At 42.5% G+C, this 25,139-nt stretch overlaps 1 protein-coding gene across 1 annotated transcript in view; it reads left to right on the forward strand.

The window, feature by feature from the left end:
* The window catches only part of cdh22 (cadherin 22), a gene marked incomplete at both ends in the record, with an annotated part of 91,419 nt that extends 67,156 nt beyond the window's left edge, over positions 1–24,263 (forward strand). The window contains 4 exons of the mRNA XM_079266384.1: positions 6,542–6,659; positions 10,316–10,465; positions 10,796–10,897; positions 23,731–24,263. Coding sequence (XP_079122510.1) covers positions 6,542–6,659; positions 10,316–10,465; positions 10,796–10,897; positions 23,731–24,263 — 903 coding nt within the window. The remainder of the gene's footprint in view (positions 1–6,541; positions 6,660–10,315; positions 10,466–10,795; positions 10,898–23,730) is intronic.
* Between the last annotated feature and the right edge of the window lie 876 nt (positions 24,264–25,139).

Genomic DNA, 25,139 nt, shown 5'->3' on the forward strand with positions numbered 1-25,139 from the left:
CCTCACAACCAACCCAGGTTGAGCCAAACTTTAAAAAATTTAAATGACCACGTCCTGTTACTCTGGATAACAATGTTATGTAAATCAATAAAATGCAAAAATGTATTTTTCTTGCAAGTATATCTGTATAAACAAAGTCAACAGGGGAGCAATTTATTGCCACACAAAACCACTCATTTCTAAATGAGACACGTTTGTTAAGATGTGATTCACTTTAGCTAGTATGTCCATTCGGCCATGGATTGGATCAGTCAAAAATAACGAAATGCTTGATGATGTTATAGTTGTTGTAGTTCACAAGACTTAAATCCCCTTTTGATTTCCACTATTGTGGATTCATTTTCCCAATCTGCTGCACCTCACGGAATGAAACGTGAACAAAATCTTCGCCTCTCAGCCCATTCCTCGCCCACCTCGTGGTATTTATCTGACTGAATGCAGAGGGACAGATATCATATCGTGCCATGTGTGCAGAACAAAAGGCTGGGTGGAAAGCAAAATACTAAGCATAGCCTGGGGTAACCGAGGCCTGTCAGCTCTGCCGTGCCGCCTCACAGCTGGCTGAGTGTGTCACTGCGACAGATCACCTCAGTTTGGCCACGTCACCGCCAACCTCCAACCCCTGGGAGAGTCGGTTTGAAATAGCTAAATGTTAGGCCTGTCTGAAACCCACTCATCACATACACGTGAACGCAACAATTACTCACCTCATTCACATACAGAATGCATGCTCAAACACACACACACACACACACACACACACACACACACACACACACACGCAGGCACGCAACATAAGTGAGTAAAGGAAGAAGCAAACAAACACTGATGAGGAAAAAAGCCAGACAGACTCAGGTTTGCCAGACAGTATTTCATGAGTAGGAGACTGAATGAGTCATCTGTTCTACTCACCAAATGCCTCTTCCTTTTACCTCTAAAATGTTAACGTTGACTCAGACAAACCAGCAGCCGAGAGAGAGACTGGAACATTCACTGTTTTCTGCAATGTTTTCATTTGTTTTTTTGATTTTCCCTGTTTATGTCAATGTTTACATTACAGCGAACATTAACAATGTTAACATATTCGTTAACCTAGTGCATACTGGCTATATACTGTTTATTCTAATGATGTAATTCCCCAAACATGTCATGTGATTACAAGTAAAAATCAAGCATTGTAGCATTTGTAATGTAGGCATCACAATTTTTTTCATAAAATACTGTCCAGTATTGTACTTTGAAAAAAGAATCTTGGCTTTCAATAATATTTTAGCTTTTTTTCTTTTGATGCTGGTCCAAAAAAAAGTATAAAAACAATCTTTCATCCTGAAATTGAATTACGTTCAGACCAATGCCTTGAGACGCGTAATGCTCCACTGGACACAATGAGGATGCTTTTTACCACTGAAAATAATAGATGTGTTTGAAAACACACCTCCGACACTTATAGTGCATTCCAAGCTTCAGAGATGAACCACTCTCAGCCCATAATAAGTAGTCGTGTGTTTGTTTATTTATTTATTCATTTCCTCCCTGTTCCCATCGTGAAATGGTTGATTCCTGCTGTGAATGAGTAAGCCACCTCCCTTTCGCAACCTTGACCTTTCACACACCTCTAGTGCTCATGCTATGGGATGTACTTTTGGGAAAGTCTCCCTTCTCGCTTTCCAGGGATGCAAGAGATTTAAAGGGGTTAGGAAAGGGGGCCGCTAGATAGAAATCTAATTAGGTGATTGTGCTTGCGGGAGCTTCGCTATAGCTGCTCGATAAACTCCCACACATTTGCTCTGCTCCTCTCCCGCTTTACACTCTCTCTCCCTCAGCAGTTTGCACTCACCCCGAGACACCGCCTGAGAGTCCCCCTGCTCGGGGCACAGTCACAGGACGCAGATCATGGCTCACTTACTACGTCTTCACTATTTCTATATAAAGAAGTGAGGAGTTTCATCCCTCAGCTGATAACAAAGCTTTTGCTTTAAGTGTCTTCTCTTCGCTCTTTATTCTTTTACTGTCCGCTCCAAAGAACGATGAGAAGATAAGACCAGGCCTGCTTTGGCATGCAACACACCCAGCTGGATTCTTCATAGATCACTGTGTATCGACTAGATGCGTGGTGGTCTTTGAAATAATGAAACTTAACTTTAAAACCGCATGGTGCAGTTATTCATGTGCGTTATACGGTAGTGTGGCAGCTTTTGCAACCCTGTGTCCTACAAATGTCATTTATATATTCAACTACTGTGCATTAACACCGTGTACTTGTTAGTAATGGTAATGTAGACACAGACAAAGCATGATAGTGTAATGTTTAACTAACCCTTATGATGGGGGAAACACTATCGCTGCATTGTTTTAAATATATGGTATTGTAATCTTATTGTAGATGGCAACCATCGATATAGTTGGCTGGCTAGTTAGAAAATATTAGCAGTCAATGTTTTGCTGACACATTCAGCACAGTATATGAACATTAGGTCTGATACTGTATGTAAAAGATAAATGTAATCTTAACATTTCACAACATTTATTTTGCTATGAATCAGAGCCTCTGTCTCAAAAGCGATAAAAGCCATTGCAGAAAGAATAGTAATCTGGACAATGGGTCAGGATTTGAGATGGCATGTAATGATATGTTCTCTCTTATGAACACCTTTGGAGGAATACAGGCAGAAATTCCTGGTTCATTTCCAAGTGTTCGTCTCTCGAGCGGATTCTGCAGCGCTATGGAAGAAGCGTGTGATTTGCCCTGAAATCATGCCGATGCATTTTGTCATTACAAAGTCAGCCATATTATCCCAAACAACCTCCCTGAGCTGTGGGTATGACTAAGCCTGTTCTGTGTCTGTGATGCAACGTCAATGCTGAGGAGCTGTTTATTGTGAAGGTACAATTGTAGCCCGGAAGTATGCTCGGCAGTAGCTTAGTCACAGTAATGCATAGCCACTCAGGCTCAGGCTCGTAAAAAAAGAAATGAGTTGTGTGCAGTGCCAAAACTGAATGAGGCTGTCTTTCGCAGGCACGCAACATCAGCTTAAAAGTTACACAATAAAGCAGATGTCTTTATGAGCCAGAAGTGTGTGAAATATATATATCTACAGTATTGTTGTTTGAATAATCAATTCGCAGGTGGATGATAAACGAGGGACACATTGTTCTGGAAATGACAAGCATGAGAGACAGGTACTTTGGAGAAGATAAAAGCAAAAGAGAAGGAATCAAGAGGAAACGGAAATCTCAGTGAGGAATACAGAACAGCCTGAAGCGGCAGAGACGTGGAGGAAAAGATAGCGAGAAGAAGAATTCTGATCAGTATAGAAAGCCATGGTTAACCTGTTATAAGTACTGTGTCCCTGAAAGAGGAGACGGCTGTTGTAACAGCTGTTGGTTTGATATATTTCTGTTGCTTTTACCTGATACTGTAAGGTTTTGTGAGACAACACAAAGGAATCACAGCCATTGAACATCCTGCTTTAATCATTGTGAGAAATGCCTCACTTAATGACAGTTCTGGGATTTGTCTGTTCTGTCGTGTGCATCTCTGCGGATCTCTAACAGCCTCTAAGCAGTCTGCTCGTGTGTATGTGAGAGAGAAACAGAGGTGTGAGGCGGTGGGAGATTCTGTGTGCAAAAAATAATTATTTGTATTTCTTTGACTTCCAAGTCAAAATATATTCAGGGGGCGTTTTACAAGGTTGCACAAAGATGAAACTATAATTACCCACTAGTTGTATTCCTCCACCAACCAGTCATTTTGCAGTTGACATTCATGTGTGGCTCAAAATGCCATCACTTAGTATGAATTCTTGAGTTATGTCAAAAACATGTTTTCTAAGGTCACAGGGACCTTTGACCACCACATCAGTTCAGCCTTCAGTCCAAGGGGACGTTTGTGCCAAAGTTGAAGGGATTTGCTGAAGGTGCTCCTAAGATATCATATTCATGAGAATTAGATAGACATGGGGTCACAGTGACGTTTGACCATCAAATTCGAATAATTTCATCCTTTAGTCCGAGTGGACATTTACACCAAATTTGAAGAAATTTCCCTCAGGCATTCTTGATATATCGCTGTCATGAGACGTACGTGGGTACACATGGACTTACTCAGACAACCAGAAAACACAATGCCTGTCGCCAGCGCGGAGGCATGAAAAGCCATTTGTGGATGTTATAGATTGCCTTTCTCACTCTCTTTCCACTGCCCGTCACAATTTACATCGTCATGAAAAAAATCTCTCCATGAGCTTCCTGACCCGATTTGATGTGTTCTGATTCCTCCTCGTGCAATTGATTGAAAGGTGTTGGTTGTTTAAGTTGATTATTAAGGAACGTAGAGTTGTTCACATTCAGAGAGGGATGAACTTTTGGTCAACAAGTCTCAGCGCTATGAAAATGTGTTTGACAGAAAATGAAGACAATGAGCTTCCATAAAATCAGTGACATTACTTTGTTTTTCCTGTAGATTAAAGATAAAAAAACGTTTATTGTGTTGTTGACAAAATGACATTTGCCATATGTGCTACATGTCTGTTGCATGCTGTGATAGACAACGCAACAGCAGTAGATACAGAGCATGAAGACAGCTGTTTGGTAGAGGGACACAAGCATTCTGAACGATAGAAACGTGTTGAAACTTTACTGAATTAAAACGTAGTTTGATGCTATATGCTACTGCTATATAATAATGGTAAATGTTTTCTTTAAAAAAAAAGGTATAGTTTGGCATCTTGGAGACGGAGAGCGCCATAACTATCTGTCTGGCGCAAAGACTGGAAGCAGATAGAAACAGCTAGCTTAGTTCTGTTCAGTTGTTGCAAACCTAGCCTACCCGCCCCTTTAATAATTAACACTTGTTTACAAAATAAACCACAGTAATACCCACAAATACTGAAGCATGAAACCCCCGAATTCACTGTTTTTGGGCCGGGAGGAATCTGTCATTTTCTTGAATCTAGTTTGATAGGCTACTTCCTGCAATTTTTTTACACTTCGGTTTTTGAACGTTTTAAACAAATAAGACATACCATGTTAATTGGTGAGTTTAAGAGATGCTTTCAAACTTTAAAATGGAATCAAATTTTGTAAAAGTTGGGGTTTATAATTCTCTTCAAAAACCTGCCTTGCCAAGACGCCTACTCCAGAGCAGTGACTTGACAGCTGTAAATACTAACAATAGCCATCTTAGTTGTTTATGTTCATGATGGTCATTTTGGAGGAGTGGCTTTGGAGGGTAGCCTGAAGGGAAGGGCTGTCAGTGTTGCTGACTTTCTCGCTAGATTTAGCACTTATAGCGCATGCAATCAAGAAAAACACATCATTCCACAAATGTATTATCAAAAGAATAGAACCATTATTTAAAAATGGGAAGAAAATATCGCTTTAAAATATTCTCAGGCAAAATGTACAACGTTTTTTGTCACACACATAATAGAACAGCTATTGTTAGCTCAAGGCATATCAGCATCATTCGAAGCACTAACTGATGATGGATTATACAATTCTACATGTTTTGGGGAAGATGTCACTGGAGTTCCTGTTTTCAGTAACTGTGTTTATATAGTTTCAAGACACTGATAAAATGTCGAATAATACCACAAGGGGATTCAAGTTTAGTTTTAGAGCCTTAAGGGCAAAACATTTCAGCCGAAACTAATAGCTTGACTCGTCATCCCGCTGTTCTGTTGGTCAACATTCAAGCTACCTCTTAAAAACACATTTCAGTGTTTGTACTGCACTGTCCATTGTTTTCAACTTTTAATCTTTATTTTATTCAGCTACACTGAAGAGTACATCTTTCTTTTAGGTTGTTTTTAGTGAGAGTGCGTAGTGAAGAAAAGGTGAGGGAAATATAAAATAATAAAAAGAGGTGGACGTGGCAGAGAAGGAAACAGAGCTGAATGATGCGATATGAAAATATCCTTCTTCAGCTTGTTGGCTGCAGATTCACAGGATGAGAGGACGATGAATTGTCACCAAGAGGCCTGAAAGGTTCTCCGAGGGCTGTTTCATGTCTGTTCAGCTTGCAGTGCATCATATCTCACCTTCTGTGTTCACACAGAGTTCTCAAAATTGGATCACAGTTGAGTTTTATCTTTGAATGTAGATCACTATTATTTTGTAACTTCAGATAGGCGGACTACACTCTCACTGAGCCTCTGTGGCTGTCCTTCTGTTCCTCTATACATTAGCATGTATACTTTACCCTCTCTTGGAGCAAATAAGGCAGCCTCACACGATATGGTCCTTTTCTATTCAGAAAAAAAGCTCTTTAGCGAGGCTTTTTATGATAGTTTAGCATTTTCCATGTGTTGCTGTGTCAACTTTCTATGACTATGGCTCCTTTGAACTGCACTTAGACAGGAATTCTTCTCAGTCTGTTGCATCCAAGTACACTCGCTCCATCTCACTCCCTCCCTTATGAAATAGGCATTTGAAATGTAAAGTGTAAAGTGTTTTTCATATTCATGTTCTTGTTCCCATGGATGTGAGCAGAAACTCTAACCCTGTTTCTTCTCTGCATGGGTTGCTTGTCTTTTCTTAGCTAATTCACACCATCAGTGTGGTGGATAGAGACGAGCCACAATCTGGTCATCGCTTCTACTTCACCTTGGCCCCTGAAGCCTCCAGCAATCGACACTTCACCCTCTGGGATGTCAAAGGTGAGAGGGCAAAGGTCTTGTTTACGGGCTATTGGTAAAGTAGCATATTTAGCTAATGGCTAATGCTAATGGCATTATCAGCATTCTTTGATTTTTAAGTTACAATGGTACTAAGCAGGAGTCCGTAAATTGTAATATTTTTTGTAAGTGGGTTTGCTCCGATTTTAAACATGCACAGGTGAAGCAACATTATATGCTTGACTGAAACAACGTGATGACGCTCATACAGATGAGTTTCAGATCACCTCACTCTTTTCCTGAGTGATTGACAATGTGAGCTGGGGGAAAGGCTTGAGGGCATTCTGCAAATGTAGGCCGTAAGCCAATATTGAGTTAGTTTAAAATACTGCAGCTCTGAAAACTAAGAATTATTGGTGAGTATTTTGACAATATCGTAGTTACCTTTTTCAGGGGCCAGATGGTTAATGTTTTCGAACAAAAGACAATTCATAGAGTACACCGAGGATGTTGACAAATCACAGGGGGCGCTTTTTGAATACATGTTCCTGTCCTCCTACCAGTGTCATTAGAAAGAATTGCAAGCCATTGCATGCCTGACACAGTTTTGAGTTGTTGTCTTTTTGTTTCTTTTTACATTAATAGCGTTTTATAGGTAATTTTCTCGATATTTTCAACACTTTTTTTGAACACACAATCATTCCTTGATTCACCGTGAATATAATTTCAACAGCAAACATAATTTTCTTACCGTCATCATGTAAATTGCATTTTATATAATAAAAAAAAGCATACACATGCTGTGTCTGCACAATGTAAGGACACATTAAAATCACCATGCTCCCCATTGATGACTTTGCTTTGTCAGGAAGATTTGGTTTTGTTCATGCTTGTCTGTGTTTTTGCGAACGCGCTTGCAGAGCCCTCGTTTAGAGATGTGTACCTAACTCAATGTGACATCTGGTTAAATCAAGATTGATCTGACACCAGGAAAATGTCAGGGGAGCAGCCCTATCAAGGGAAATGTCACCGCATGAAGGCAGCGAGGCCGGCTGCAGCCCCATTACACGTGTGTGAACATATAACATGGGCCGTGTGTAAAGTAAACACACATACTGTACACACATATGCATAGACCGGAAGAAACATGACAATAGTGTCCCTCTGGCTCTTTCGTTCTCTCCTACACACAAATACGCACACACATACACACACCAACACGTCATGCAGACCATCAGGATCTGCTTTTCTTTGTTCACATTTTTTTCGACAACCTCTGGTATGTATGATAAGGGAGAATGATTAATAATCACAGTATATTCATGCATACGTATAAGAATGTCACTATTCACCCCATTTACCAACATACAAATACAGACACACAAACACGACAGTAGACTGTCTTTTGGAGGAAGACAAAGAAAACCCTGCATAGCCTTTTGATCCTCCCACCCCTCTTTTTTCCACTGTGGTGTCTCTTTTCATTGACACATTTGTCTACCTGTCACTTTCAATCTGTCACTTTTTCTTTTCCCCATCATGGCCTCACATTGCGTTCTGTCTCCAAGTCTTGACACAAAGTGATGAAAAGACTCCCCCCCCCCCCCCCCCACCCATATTGCTGAAGGTTGAAGCAGTGTGTCCAGCAAAACCTCATCTTTACCAAATAAACGTTGCGGTTGCATGACAGACTGCCATCATGGAACCTGGAAAATGTCCCATATCATGCTTAAAAATAAATCTCATAGGATGTGAAGCTGCAAGGAAAAAATAAATAAACTTTTTCGTGGATTACTTGTACTTGTATTCAAAGCATATGAACGTGTTTTTATTCCTCATTTTATTTGTGTAGGGGTTTGTGTGACAACACAGTGACAACATTTCAGAAAACCTTTTTGCACGTGTGCTACTGTGGGACACATTTTTTAAAGCGTGAATGTCAACGCTAAAATAATACAACATCCGGGAGGAGTCCGACTTTTCAGTAGAACAGCCACACGATGTTAAAGTAATGCTACACTGTACAAGTCCTCACGCTGCTCTTCAGTCATTTTGTTTTGTGTCGCTGCATTTGTTTTCTGTGACTTTGTGCCTTTAACTGAGTACATAATGTAAATAAACTTTCTTACATATTGCGGCAGGGGTTTAAGTTCAGGTTTAAGATTGTCCACAATAGAAAACAAACAAAAAAAAGATTTCTGGCTGAAATGCTTTAAATGACCATTGTTGACTGGTGGCCATGAGACTGCTGTTTGCATCCAGATTCCTTCCAGCAGTCAACATCGCTTTCTCTTAACTATGATCATGATCTTTACCAAACTATAACCAAGTAGTTCATCATGCAAGGGGTGCGGCTCCAGATATGTCGGTATTAGTCGGTTGGTCAGTTCAGCTCTTTATTAACTACTTTCAGATCAAGGTGGTCGTGAGATTGTTGTTGTTCGTTTTGATTCAGAACAACAGAAGATGTCTCAGTCTATAAGTATTCATACTGTATGTTTTGGAGAGAATCTTTCTCTCAAGCAGACAACCGTGGAGGACAATGCTGTGTAAAACTCAAAAGGACAAACTCAGGGGCGTAACGTTCCCGCACATAAACAGTAATATGAAGGTTGTTCTACATGTGCCAGAGGAGCTCGAGGGCGACATGGATAACGGTGATATATGCTCTGGGAGATGGATTGCTTGGTATCCGCAAGTCTGCTCACAAAGCTTCTCTGACTGTATTTGTCAAAGCCTCCTCCTGTATTCTTTGATACATTTGTTTATGTCTCTGGGAGAGGGCTCCTATACACACACACACACACACACACACACACGCCGGTGAAGTTTAATTTCAAACAGTGGCTCTCTCTCGCTCATTTTCTCTCCTGTTTTAGTTTGAAGAAGAAGAAAAAAAGACACATGATGAACATTAATAGCACAAAAGCAGTTCTCTTCCCCGCTGAAACCATCTCCTGGCCGGAGTCCTTGAACTATGCATTAAAGCAAATGATTCATTCCGACTATCTAAGGATGGTACTTTTCTGTCTTTCATTGTTATTTTTGAAACAAATGAAAAAAACATATTACATTGTCAACAATGATTTCTCCTGACATTTCACTAGCTTAGGCCCCCACCTCGGCCGGAGCGAGCCTTCGTCGGTTGTTTGGGGTGTTGAGGAATGGTTGGTGGAGATTTGGCCTGATGCGGTTTGGGAGAGGCTTAGCTGAGGATCCACTGCGGCTCCCGGGCCTTACAGACCCCCCGATCTCCATGGGATAGGAGCATGATGACTATGGGGGGAAATAACCATGAACAAGAGGGAGGGAGGGTGGGTGCAGAAAACGCGAGTGTGCCGAGGCTTAGAGTGGGTAGGTAGTTATAGGAGTGTGGCCGGAAGTGGGCGAGTGGCTGAGGTGTGGTCCTGCTCCTGAAATGCAGCTAAGTTTTATCTCCAATTTAGTAATGTCAAAGGAGTCTGCATGATCAACAACCCCACCTTTTGTTCTACTTCCAACAGTACAGAGTTTAGTAGAAGACAAAAATAAAAGCGCTCACTGGATGGAGTTTCATTGATTCCACCACAGTCTGGTAAAAAACAGACGTCAGTGAGCAGACAAACAGGTTTTCTTCTTAAGTCGCTCATGTGTTATCCTCTGCTTTACCTTGTCTCTCTGACCCCCACCCTCCGACAAAACTCACACCACCCGCCCAGACAACACAGCTGGCATCCGGACCCAGCGGACCGGCTTTAACCGCCACGAGCAGAACGTGTACTTCCTGCCTATCCTGGTGGTTGACAGCGGGCCTCCCTCCCTCAGCTCCACAGGCACCCTGACCATTCATGTCTGTGGCTGCGACACAGGTGAGATCTACTGAAGGAGCTGCACCATTATTAAGGTCATCATCAATGTCACCTCCGTGATCATCAGCAGCAGTGCTAAAAAGGTCATTTACATGCCATTGTTTTGGTCAGCAAACAGTTCTTATCAGCTAATATTTGGGGAGAACAATAAACAGAAGGGCACACATCTGCAGACAAATGGCCCTCAACAGGGATTTTAGAGGGGTGGAACATAATATTAAAATGTTTTTCTCTTGATAAAAACAGTGCTTAATCATTATCCACTGACGTGACTCATAACTACTTTTGAATCTGTACAGTAAATACTTTTTGTTTTCTTTTGCAACACAGAGGGAGCCATCCAGTCCTGCAATGCCACCGCCTATGTAATGAGTGCCGCTCTCAGCCCCGGGGCGCTCATAGCACTACTGGTCTGCATGCTCATCCTCATAGGTAAGCAGATGTATGTATGTATTGATTGATGAATGAAGAGATTAATGTATTGGTGTGTGATGGATGACAAGAGAGTTCATTGGTATTGCTTTTTCGTGGTTCAACTACTCCTGCAGGACCACACCAACCATTATGTCCAGTGAAAAGGCACGACTGAGGGCTGCACCCGATGTTTGCTGCTCATAAAATCGTGCAACCAAGCATGTGTCTTTAAATGGATTGAACTCTTTTAAGTTATCTATATTTCACGAATGGAATTGCACACATTCAGTGGCAGAAAAAAAAACAGTCGAATGACATAAAACACTCGATACATTTTTCATTTGCCTTTCATGAGCACCTTTCCTGTTGGACATTTTAGTTGGTGCCTTTCTGAGGAGAAAGCTTTTGTTTAAGCAGGAGCACAGACGTTGCCCGGGTTTATGAATGATATCGAGGCACTTTGATCCTTGGAACACAGATGGAGACAGAATGAATGGAAGTGAAGTGGAGAGGGGGGGTTAGGTTAGAGAGAGCAAACAGGCAAAAGAGCTGCCTCAGCACTTGTGTAGCTCTGGAACAGCAGGCTTTAAATAGACGAGGCTTTCCAGACATTCTTTGATTTTCATACACAGACACGTACACACACGGCAACATACACATGCATGCTCAAGCTAACCCTCTCAGAGCCCGAAGAGGTTTAGTAATGTCATATCAGAACATTTTATGAGTTAGCTTTGAGTTCTCTCCCCCCCCCCCCCCCCCCCCCCTCTGCATGTCTCAGCATCCCACTCCTCGTTGACAGAAAGAAACGACAGCGCTGTCACGGTGTTTTCTTTCACCCGCATCGCGCCTATACCCGTTTTTTCATTGTGCAGGCAGTGAATGATGGATGATGCGACACCCGGCCGCTTTAACTGTGACTTACATTGCTATCTATTTCTTTTCAGAGCTTTCCTAATGAGAGTTGTTAAAGCTCTGTCGACATTAACCAAACCATCTTCTGGAGTGAACTTCAAAAGCAGAGCATCATTTATTCATCATGGTTTTGAAAGCCTCAACAAAAATGTTATGTACAAATCTAAGGCAACCTTTGCTGGCTATAAAAAAAAACTGTGTTTGCAGTGTATTGTGGTTTTGGTGTTCCGGGATAGATGGCATCCACTCAAAGGCTGTTCTGTTGTTGAAAACAATTACCCGGTCTTAAAACCTGTGGAAAGGTACACACTGTGAAGGAGGATAGAGTTACCTGCTGCAAAGATTTATTTTCATTGCACCCTTGGTGATTCGGATGAAACCATTATGCAGAGTAACATGCTGATGCTAAAGGCATGTGGTGAGTCAACGATTTGGGTAATTTTTCATGATTTGTGCCATTTTGACTCTTATTGCAACGTTGATTTGAATAGTGTCAGTGCATGCCACTTTGAGTGACTGGTAGGTAGAAAGTGGACTGAACAGGCCTCATCAAAGCACTAAAGGACAGGCAAAGTCAGAATGCAATCTCAGGGCTGTGGGTTCTGGTATCAGGGGTATGAGCAGTGTTTTCACAACTATCATGTGGTGTGAATAATAGACGGGACTTGGGAGGCATGTGGAAGCAATTTTATCGAATGCACATCTCCCAACACTTTCCTGTTCCTGTTTTAAACACACACACGCACGCACGCACACAAACACAGTGTGTATCTGATCGTGCATGATAAGCACACAGCCACACTCTTGGACAAATCACTTCTCACCTATAAACAGCAAAGCAATCCCTTCTCTCAATGTGCCATTACTGTATGCTCCTTGTCTTCTCTCTCTCTCTCTCACACACACACACACACACACACACACACCCTCCGCACAGCATCTACCTAACCAGCCAGGCATCCTGCACTCCCTCTCTCCAGAGGCTGGACCGCCTCTATTACATCAATTTTTGGATGATGAGAAAAATGAAAACAAATTTCTGCCTAATTATCTTACAAACAAACAGTCCCTCCATCAGTTCATTTATAGGCCTGATGTGATGAATCCATTCCACTGCGTCGCAGCATCTGCATGCATCCATTCCAATTACCGCCCATCTGCTCGGGATGAACTCCTGGGTGGGGGCAACCAGCGCAGCCCAAGGGTATATTAACCGTCTTGTCAGGAACGCTTACTGCAACATCTGTACACATGGGGACAAGCTTTGTATGTATAGGAGGCAGCTATACACAGGTACATATGCTTCCTACTAAACTCTGAACATGGTGTTGTATTAACATTGCCTGAGGCATGCTAACCTCCAATAGAATAAATAGGTTTCCAATAGCTTGCAGTGTAAGCATCTGTGTACCTATTAGGCAGTGACACTCACAGACACTGTTGTCAGTGAGGAAGGCTTTTTCAGAAGTGAGGTTATCTGATTCAGACTGAACTGCCACCTACTGTCACTCCTTCAATACTATTTACTGAAAAAAGCAGCTGATCTGCACATACGAGGGAGTTCATAACGTCAAGTTTTCTACTTCCTATTATTCTCCTCATTAGTCTGAATTTAGGGTAATTGTCTTACGGCTTGATTAGTATGCATGGCAGTGTGCGGCACAATTTACCACAAACCATGACTGTTTCCTCAACCCAGTGGCAATTAATTCACCCTATTCATGGAGGGGAAGAATAAACACAATGGTTACAGACACCGCACTCAGTGGAGCCCAGCAAACAATGTGAGAGGAGAACGAGTGTACATGATCAGTCAGAGATACTGCATTAATTCCCCATTCAAGATCAACAAGGCTCTTTAGGCTGGCACAGCTTTTTAGGGAAGGAATACACAGGGCGTTTTCACTCCGCGACTTATTTTTCAGGCCATTTCAGCCAAATGAAGACAATTACCAGCAGCAGCCACAAGTCAATTGTGCAGATTATATGTTTGAAACTGACGAGTTTTTTGCACTTTGCTATGGAGATAAAAAAGAGTAGTGGAAGGCGTTGAAAGCAAAAAGGTGAAACACGGTGTTTTATAGTCACATGCTGACTTCCAAGGTTGCTTTAAAAGAGCGCATTTGTCCATGGGCTTTTTCCACACATACTAATGTGCTTTCACATGTGTGAATATCCTGAACACAGCACATCAAGTCATGCCATTGATCTCGTTAGGCTGGGAAACGATGTGGGCACATCTCATTTTCACAACGTATGGATGGGTGTTCTGGTGTGTTCAGAGCATAAAACAATCTGTCCCAGACAGCACAGGTTCCGTTATAATTGATAGTCTTTTTATCTCTGTGGGCTTGTAGGCATTTGTTTGGTCAACAGGCTATCTGTTCTAGAAGATGCATGGTGCCCACTGGTTAATGATCCATCTAAATGTCCCTTCACTGGCATCCCTTTAGAGTAGTTGCTCATTGTCCCTGCTAAAAGGGAAGAAAACTGATTTGTTCAACTGTTACTCCGTAGCACAGTCCACTGGCCACAGGAAACACAATCTGCTGCTCATCAAAGCTCAGTAATTAGGACAAACATTGTAATCCCTTCATCTGATTACTTTCAACTTTTTTTTGGTCACAGGAATTCATTCAATAGTTTTCTCTCAGCATGTATGACATTTTCTAAAAGGCCACTCACAGCTCACTTAATAATTCAGTTGATTTTGCGAAGTGGAAGAGCAGGGGGGGGGGGGAGACACAAGGGGGGGACATGTTATGGAAGAATTTTACCTCACAACAAAGAGGAGGCCGAGCCAGCCATGTGGCCGGCTTCCTTGTGCCGTCGTCACACGCTGCAATAATAACGCTACCAAACTGATTTACAATTATAAGGAATTTAATTCCACTGATGTAAGTACGATTACAGTTATACATTGGAGTGTACACTCCTATGACATATTAAAACAATAAAACCCCATTTGGAAAAAAACTACCTCTGGTCCCAGGACACAGCCGTCCAGCAGATTCACAAGCTAAAAGAGGCAGAAAAAACGCTTCTCACCCGCCCACATATTAATTCACGACTCCTCCCTTCCGTCTATCTCAATTTCTATTGGCTACCCACCCTCAGCTCAGCAAACGCCTGTCTTCACATCTCTCTCTCCTGAGCAGCTAACACATTCAATGATTGTCAGTTATTGTTTAATCCCATCTATAATAATCCTTCAAAATGAAAGTTAAACTTCTGCAACTTGGCAGAAGTTTCATGCTTCTGCATGTTTATGTTTATCTTAATTATGCATTCCCAAAACCCTTATGATTATGACTAATTATGAATTATTAATTATGAATTATTAAACACTTTTATTATATCTACTAACTACAGTTTTTTACTCAAATTTCTTACAATTCCCCCCTAACTCACAGTTCACTGTGAGTTAGCTACTCAAATGTAGTTAGTTATTCAAATGTCCCTGGAGACCTCCCCCCTACTCAATCCAGGGAGAGGCTCCCTATCTATCTAAACAGAGGCAAAGAATTCATGCACACAGATATCATTTCAAGTATTTCTGTTCAGTTCGTTTCAAGATAGAGTGCGTTGAAAGTCACTGCCTTCCATGTCTTGGGGCTGGCAGGATCAGGATACAGCCTGTAGGCTAGAGAACACATACTGAGAAGCCTTGACTGTTCTTTTACACGTGACAAAATTACATTTCTTAATCTTTACACCCTAAAATCCCTTTATAACCCAATTAAACAAAAAATTTAATCTCCAAATACTCATCCAAAACAATCCGTCTATTTTCCAAACTTCCAACATCTCACTGGATGTTTTAGAAGTCCATCTGGGCCTTTAGCAGGTCCTTCAGGATCTTCGAGAGGATGGTCAGGAACCGCTCGTGAAGTCCCTCTGGTGGCCTCATCTAGACTGTGGCCATCAGAAGCTCCAATTCGTCCTCATCCTCGTCACATAACTGGTTGCCCTGGACTGGTGTCTGGCTCATCGGTGAAGCAATAAACCCCTGTAGAGGTCCATGGATGCAAGGGAACCCCCATCCACAGACAACTAGGCGGTCTATGATGACAGCACACAGAATAATTACGATTGCCAAAAATGTATGTTTTCACTGGCCAAGCATACTTCCCAACCAGTCGGTGAACGGATTCGTGACACCAGAGTTCTCCGCTAGCTCTTGGCTGAGTGCTGTCAGTCCCTCCAGAGCCCTGGTCACCGATCCATCTGGAGCTGTGTTATTTGGAATGAAAGTACAGCACGCAGACCCAAACATCTGGCACACGCCACTTTTCTCTGCTAAATCATATCTAATGCCATTCTGTTCTGCAAGGTCTTTAAACTAGTCTTCACCAGCTGTGCATGCAGTCCTGATATGGCGTCACTGGTGAAGTTTACTAAACGCTGTTGGTTATAGTAAATGTAGTTGATCCAATCGACATTTTTATTAATCATCACCCTCTGAGAGAAAACAGATTCTAAATCTGCTGCTATTTGATTTCTGGCTTGAAAGTCATTAGACACCCCCCTTGGCAGTCTTATGACATCTTATGTACACTTGGTCATCAAAGGCTCCCTTCGGGCCACCGGCATCTCTTTTGGATTTTCTGTTAGCATGTGGGCGTGGAGGGATGAGTTCTCTATAAGTTGCATCAGTGACAGGCAGGATATAGAATGACAATATAAGTTGCATCAACGCACATCTACTGGTCCAATCTTTAGGCTGGATTGGATATATGGTTCTTCCTCCACACCACCATCATAAATCAGCTCTAGGTGCTGTCTGTCTTAACACACTGTTATATAGATAGTCGCTAGCATTGTGACTGTGGCTACAATTTGCAATAATTTGCAATAATACTACCTACATTGGGCCCCATAGCTGTATCTGAGACTATACAATCAAATGGACCCTCTGTAACCTCGAACAGAGGTGGGGTATTATATTCTACAGGTGGGTGATCCCAGTGCAGCCTCTGACAAGTGTGATGGAGGGGCAAAGTGTCATCAGTAAACAGAGTTAAAATACAACTAAATTCAGGACTTATGAGTCTGAATCTTAAAGGAACTGGTGTTGCTAGGTCCTGAACACACAATACAATCTGTACTACTGACTTGAAGCCGTATATTGTACCCACCATAAATTCCCATCTGCCATTCCAGTTTCCACCCCTTACCTCATTCTCTGCGTCAGTCGTATGTCGAACCTGGTCTTTTTACAGGCTTAACAATAATCCTAATGAGCCCTTGTGGGGCAGGACTATCAGTAGCCTTTCCCTGTATTACATAAAGTCCTCAGTCAGTCAATTTAGGTAAGTCTTAAAGGATTACATCTACCCACCCCCTTTGTACACATCACAGGCATAATATGATAACAGCTTCCCATACTTATGTGTGGCAGGCCCACACTCGTCAGTTATGATGCACACGGTTTTGGTCATCCACCCGCAGGCGTGTTCATACTTGGGACTGGAAACTACTTCACAGAAGTCGAACTGGACCGTTGATGTTGTACCTTCTTTGAACATAAGAGTGAGAGTTACATTTTCATAGGTGAGTGTCGTCAGAGAAGCCTCTCTACGTGGTCTAAGATCGGTTTGATTAGCTACTGAGGCTAAATGTCGAATCCTGATGTAGTCATGCATGTGATCTGGTTCCTGTCTGTGGTTAATTCCACATACTAAGGGGAAGCTACTGAACTCAGGAATAAAATAATTACAGACTTCCATAACCTACTGAAGCTAGAGTCTCCTACTGGACGCCCTCGCTTAAACTGTGGGGAAAACGTCATCTTCAGTACTGTCTAACCCCTCTTTTGAGGTGTCTTTGGCTTCAAATTTTCCTGTCTGATGTTCACTCCTGTCTCTGCGAGTGTCTCACTCGTTACCTTCGCTGCTGCACAGTGAGTGAGGTGGTGCCAAGTTGCTCCCATTTTACCTTTTCTGCATGTGAGGTTGCCAATACTACCTCCCATGGACCTGTCCACCTTGGTTCACTCCACCTGCGCTCATGGACTCTTATCCACACCAGACTGCCTGGTGACACGTCAGCCTGCTTCCTTTCGTCAGCTGCTGCTTCTGCGTTTGTCACCTGAGAAAACAAGACTCGGCTCATGTTAGTTAGAGCTCCCGTATATTTCTCAATTTCTAGAGTTAGCAAGTCTAGTTGTGGTTTATCATGACGTTATTAAATCTCAAAAATTGTGAGTCCACCTTTACTGAAAACTATTCTAAATGTGGATCTACAAAAATGTTTGACACCTTACCATAAATGTTTGACACCTTACCATATCTCCCCTTCACCTCGATATCTCTGCTGTAAGGGATCACATGGCAATCATCTATGTATCTTGGCTATACACTGAACCTTCCCATGGTCCTGGTGACAGCATGGGCATCTGTTGATGTCTCATGGGAGGAGGTCCAGCTGGACCTGGTCGTAGGTACTGCTGATGTTGTGGTGGGAACGGAGCATGTTGTGGTGCTGCATTGATCTGTCTTCTTCTTCTTTTATGTGGGCAATCTCTCACCCAATGACCTTCTCTCCCGCATACGTAGCACTTCCCTCTACCTACAGGTCTTTCATACCCCCCTCTGTAGTTACCTCTCCCTCTGTTGGATGATCGTGCACGTCCTCTGCCTCTATACTGTGGTGGAGGTTGGTAGTACACCACTGTGTGGGCTGGTACTGCTGGATTTGGTTGGTATGAGGTCGGGGGTGCAGCTGGATATTGGGGCTGTTGTGGGGCCTGAGCCTTGGCTACGGCCATCTGTTTCTTGGCCAGATGTTTTCTAGTTATTTCTCTGTCGGCCGCCGCTATTTGAAGTTTCAGCAGCCGCCGCGTCATTCTCTCCAGATCTTCCTGTCCTCTTGTCTCCTCAGTTAGATGTCTCTGGTTGTAGTGAGTTAGGTGTTCCCTCCACATGGCATCTTCCATGTTGCTCAAGCCTACCACTCCTCCCAGCGCTGTCTGTACTGGTAGGGGCAGGCCCTTCTGCACAGTGTGTCGCCATACTACAGTGGTGGCTTCATTGCCGTCATGTCTCCCCCCTGTGGCCTCATGCCACTCTTCTTCAGCTCTTTTTAGATACCGATGCAGCTCTTCTTCTGGTTTTAGCTTCAATCCACTGAGGGAAGTCATGTTTGGCTTCGTGGGCCAGATGCTTCTCATAGTTTCCCAGTAGATTCCTCTGAAGTTGTCGAATGGGGTCTGGTCCACTCTGCGGGCCGTTCCCGTTCCTGCTTCTAGGGCATTTAACTTTATTGGCCCCTCTGTGCGGATAATCATGGCCCGTATGTCTCCCAGTGCCAATTTATCCGCTGCCGTGAGTTTTTCAAAGAGACGGATCCAAGGGCTGGCTCCTCCTCCCAGCGGTGGCAGTGCCTTCTCCAGTGTGTCCATGTCTCGATGTCCCCATGGCACATACTCCGCTTGTCCGTTGTATTTCACCAGCAAGGGGTACTGTTGGGTCTGGGCTAATGGTGGCATCTCACCTTTTACAGGATAAAGACGTTCTCGACAGCGTTCTGGTGCCTTCCTTTTCCTGTTGAACCGTCTGGGAAGTGGACAACCTCCGGCTGCTCCACTTACCTCTTCTCTTCTGTCCTCATCAGTGTCGTCAAGGGTGTCATCATCACTTGTGGCTGCTCTCTGTCTGTTTCTGGGTTTTGGGAACACATAACCGTCTGTCTTATACTCACCACTCCCCATCTTCCACTCCCGTTTTATCTTTTTTCCTCTGCACCCCATTTGACCTGCTTCGTCCTGGCAGCCCCCTGGAGTCTCCACGTCCATGTCCCCCCTTTATTCTGTACACAGGTGCCCGGAACTGCGTTGTTCCTGTAGTCAGTAAAGTGAGTCCGAGTGTGGAATCTCCCCCCTTGACAACTCAGATTGTGGGGGAACAGAGAAACAGAGACAGCAGCAGTATATTTTGTCCAATAAATGCTCTAAATGTGCTGTGCAGTGAATCAGCCTGCATGTGACATTCTAAACACTTTAGCATAATAGTTAACGTAACTTGCTGTAACTTTCTAAATCCTTCAATCGCATGTGTTATGTGGGTGTGCGTGGTGTTTGTCTAGTTTCTAATGTGTGTGTTAAATGTACACACTTGTCATTGAAGTCAAAGTCAACTCACCCTCTGTGCTGTATGGTGTGTGGCCGCTGACTCCAAAACTGGGATCCGCTGCTCCACTTCCCAGATCTGGACCCACTCAACCACGCACCTTGACTAAAACCAACACAAAACTGCCAAAAATTCAGCAGTAAATGTTAGCATACGTCTGTAGTGTAAGAGAGGTCAATGACCTCTCAAATATGTTTGCGCCGTCTGTGTCAAAATTGATTCTTAGGAACGATGTAAAATATTAAATGTACCAAAATTAGTCAATACTGGATATGTGAAGGAATCTCGAATCCAAAATTGAAGCTAGAATTCCGAAATCAAACTCAACATCTAAATCAGAATCACAATCACAATCCAGTTCCAAATCAGAATTCGAAAGGTTTAAAATTGGAAGTAAAATGAAATTAAAAAACAATGAATAATTAGTCAATTAAATATTAAATTCAACTTTAAAAATCAATAACTGTGTTCAAAGATATTCAATCAATTCAAAGATGCACAATAATGAATCACAATTAAGTTCAAGAATTGAAGAAACACAACTGAAACCATTAAGCTTTGTTAAAATGCTGAATTAAAACCAAAGTCAACAACTAAAGTTATAATGCTTAATTAAAACTAAGGTCAGGATATAAGCTCACAGCTCTTAGACAATGAATCTCTGAAAAATTCACAGATTCTAAACACTTATTTACGATTATCTACCAGTTACGTGTGTTTTGCATTAATTCTACTATTTTTCTAGCTTCCTGTTGACGTTCTAACTTGCCAGAAGATATGCTAACGGAAATGCTAACGGCTGTGCTAACAGCAAAAACGGAGCTTCTAATAAAGCATACGCACACACAAGTTTCACCAAAATCCCACACATTAATTCCACACATACGCCTCTGTCTCCTCTCACAACCCACCGGTTATTTTCTTTTATAAATACTTTTATTTTACATACAGAGTACCGCAAAACCGGAGCTACACGTAGCTAGCGTTAGCTCCCCACAGCGCGGTCATGCAATGTTAATCATTTTAAACGTATTTCCACGCTGCTAAAACACAGACTAGACACACGTATTATTGGACTTAATGTCCGTTTTTTTAGTAACCTTAAATCCTCTGGTTTAACCAGACCCTACGATCGTCGTATATAACCTTTCACCCAGTGTGTTCTCACAATCGTATCTCCCCACAACGCTATCGCCAACACGGCAACCACGCACATGACAAGACACAATTGTTACCGGACTTATTTATCTTTTACCCACCCGAACGTCCTTTAATATCTTGCATTCAAAAGCCTCCCAGCACCCCGCGGCAATCTTACCTTTTGCAGACTCGATTCCCGGCAGCAGTGCCTGGTTGCTTCCAAAGCTACCGAAGCTGTCCTGGCTCACCAGCTCCTTCTTGTCAGTGTCTTTATTCCATTTTGAACCACACCATCCAAAACTCAAACTCTAGGTAAGGCCGGCGAGGTAATCCGCGGACATCGGGCTCTTACCTATACCGAGCAGTGTTGGTCCGCCACTCCCAAAGAACACGCAGTTCGGCCTATCAGGGCTGCCGCCCATCAACGCTTATCGATTCAACGCTCCCAGTCCTCGCAGTTTACCAAACGCTCTGAATCTCAGTATTCACTGAACTAGTCCCCTCTGCTCACCCTGCTAGTATACTTCAGACTGCAAATCATAGCTTACCTCAGTGGAACGAGGCCTCCTCCGGGGAACGTCCTCACCGGCACCTCAGAGCTAGCTGTTAGCAACGCTAGCCAAAGACACTTCCTCTAAAGTTCATACAAAACTAACTCACAGATTTCATGAAACGGCTCTGCCTACCGATATGATGGGCCCAGGAAGTGTGTTTGACCAGTGCAGCCTTCAGCTCACGCAGCGAGGCCGGTAAGGAAGTCTCCATCTGGGGTGCCAAATTTGTTATGGAAGAATTTTACCTCACAACAAAGAGGAGGCCGAGCCAGCCATGTGGCCGGCTTCCTTGTGCCGTCGTCACACGCTGCAATAATAACGCTACCAAACTGATTTACAATTATAAGGAATTTAATTCCACTGATGTAAGTACGATTACAGTTATACATTGGAGTGTACACTCCTATGACATATTAAAACAATAAAACCCCATTTGGAAAAAAACTACCTCTGGTCCCAGGACACAGCCGTCCAGCAGATTCACAAGCTAAAAGAGGCAGAAAAAACGCTTCTCACCCGCCCACATATTAATTCACGACTCCTCCCTTCCGTCTATCTCAATTTCTATTGGCTACCCACCCTCAGCTCAGCAAACGCCTGTCTTCACATCTCTCTCTCCTGAGCAGCTAACACATTCAATGATTGTCAGTTATTGTTTAATCCCATCTATAATAATCCTTCAAAATGAAAGTTAAACTTCTGCAACTTGGCAGAAGTTTCATGCTTCTGCATGTTTATGTTTATCTTAATTATGCATTCCCAAAACCCTTATGATTATGACTAATTATGAATTATTAATTATGAATTATTAAACACTTTTATTATATCTACTAACTACAGTTTTTTACTCAAATTTCTTACAGACACATTCTGAAAAGAAAATCACATTTAGATTTTGATTAGTTATCCATCATAGAGAAGAGAATGCATCGACGGATCTACTACCAGCTACTGTAAATTCATGCATTCTGGTGTATAGGTTTTTAATTATTCTATTGATATAATATTTGTTCCATAATTTTAGCGACACAAATTTTTTTGATTTTGTGTCATGGCGTATTTACCATGTACTGTATATCAATCCTTCTTTTCTTATTATTAGTTGATCAAAAAGAGGCTAGATTGCAGTTTGTCCATAATACTATTGTAAATAGTTGTTAATTGTATTTCTCATACTCCCCTAGTGTGCATAATTCATTCATAGCTGCCTGTAATATGATTGTTATCATCACTGAAAATGTGAGGTTGCTACAAGTCTGGGACAAATCTGGTGGAGGTTTCATAGGGAAGGGTGCAGCCCCAAGGAGGGCTGATGGAGTCAGGGGGTGGGTGTCTGAGCTAAGTGAGACTTGTCGAATCACAAACGTAGGCAGTCATTAAAATAACAAAGCTGAAATTAAAGCCTCATTGATTTATCTCTGCATACAGCATTTGTTTTCCTCTAGTCTCATTAGTCCATAACGTGATCCATCTCAGTTGCTTTCCCTTCTTTCATTCAGACTTAATTTGACGAGGCATTTCTTTCTCTTTGTTGGCGGTTTTCTCTGGATTTAAGTAGTATTGATATACAGATTGGTCTCCATTCGGCCTTTTAAATCATATTTCTGGGCAAGCCAATCAGGATTGTGAAAAATCAATTCTCATGCATTTGAAATGTAAAACTTGACACTATATTATCTTCCCCTGCTCTGCCTTTGCCCCGAGAGGTGAAATCAAAATTGCAATGGGCGTAGTTAGAACGTTTCCCATAAAAAGTACTTGTAGATCCATCAGACACAGTGCATGTTTGATGTGAAGCCACCAAAATAAACCAAGAACACCTTTCGCACATCTATTTTCTTACAGTTGTGTGCTGAATGTGTTGACTATGGTTTGGTATGCCATCATTCTGAGCAAGAATGCAAGCTTTTTAAAGTGATGACAGTCATCTCATCCTACTATTCAGGTTAATCAGAGTAATTCACATTCATTTTGTGCAAAAATGTGAGGGTGCAACATCTGCCAACACTGAATACCAATGTTTTTTTTGTAAAAATGTTCAGTTAACCTGTACATATTTGACAAGTTGTGTGTTCTCTCTCTCTCTCTCTCTCGCTCTCTCCTTCTCCATCAGTCCTCGTCTTGCTGATCCTGACCCTGAAACGCCACAGGAAGGGCCAGAGGATGACGGAGGATGAGGAGGACATGAGGGATAACGTCATCAAGTACAATGACGAGGGCGGAGGGGAGCAGGACACTCAAGCGTACGACATGAGCGCCCTGAGGAACCTCTATGATTTCCCAGAGGCAAAGAGCTGTGACTCTGGCCCGGAGATCCGCTCACTGCCGCAGTGGATACAGTCGAACCGGGTGGGTGGTGGTGCAGAGGGTGCAGCAGCAGCAGCGGCGGCAGACTTCTCCGTATTCAAAGGCTACATCCGAAAGAAGGTGGAGCAGGCCGACGCTGACCTGTCGGTGCCGCCTTATGACTCCTTCCAGACGTACGCCTTTGAGGGCACCAGTTCACCAGCGCTTTCACTCAGCTCCATCCACACGCTGTCCACCAACTCCGAGCAGGATTTCTCCTACCTCAGTGACTGGGGACCACGTTTCAGGCAACTGGCGGGCTACTACGCTCCAGGAAACCCTGAGGAGGAAGGGTCCTAGCACAGCTTCTCCTCTGGAGAGAGACGTTTGAACTACTTCGTCCTTCTCTGCCTCCAATGCTCACCCTCTGGCACTCAGAGCCAGCACTGTGTACTCCTGAAAGACCGAGCACCACCTCTTTATCTCCTTTAAAGAAAAATTCTAATGTCAAACTTTGAACTCAAGAATTTCTTTTTTTCTTCTTCTTCTTCTTTTACACAGTTTTCAGACTTCAGCATGAAAGCTTTAGCTGATACGACGAAAGAGTAAAGAAAAATACATCAAGTCACCAAAATTGCCATTTAATCTGAAGGGATGATTCTCTCTCTCTCTCCCAAATCACATATTACAACCTTTATTTTCAGAGCAACAACATGATGTAGGTAGGGTCAAACTATGCCAAGGCAAACTGACAAACGTGTATTTATTTTAGGAGGAAATATTTATGTATTTGTTTTTTTATGTATTTATTTATTTATTTATCTACGCCATGATCACTATGGTAACTGCAACAGTGAACTTTGCTGAAGTGCTAACGAAAAAGTGAGAGGAGGAGGACATTATAAAAAGAATGAGAGACAACACGGACTGCAGTGACAGATGACTTCAGAAAACAGTCAAAGGGGCGACATCTGGGTCACACAATGATTACATTCTGGAAATATTTGTATTTATTTTCTATGACCACTTTTGTAAAATGACTACCTTCAGAGATTGATGAAAAGTAAAAAAATGCAAGTAATAAAAGAGGGAACAGATGGAGTGAAATAACTGCAGAAGAAAAAAGCTGCCAGTTAATCCTGAACGGTTGAGACTGATTTACTTTTGCTGTATTTTAGTGATTTATGAAGGGTTTCTTTCTTGAAGGTTACAAACTGAGGACAATTGTGTGTAACA

This window comes from Melanostigma gelatinosum, assembly GCF_949748355.1.
Source record: "Melanostigma gelatinosum genome assembly, chromosome: 3".
In the NCBI taxonomy this organism is placed as follows: domain Eukaryota; kingdom Metazoa; phylum Chordata; class Actinopteri; order Perciformes; family Zoarcidae; genus Melanostigma; species Melanostigma gelatinosum.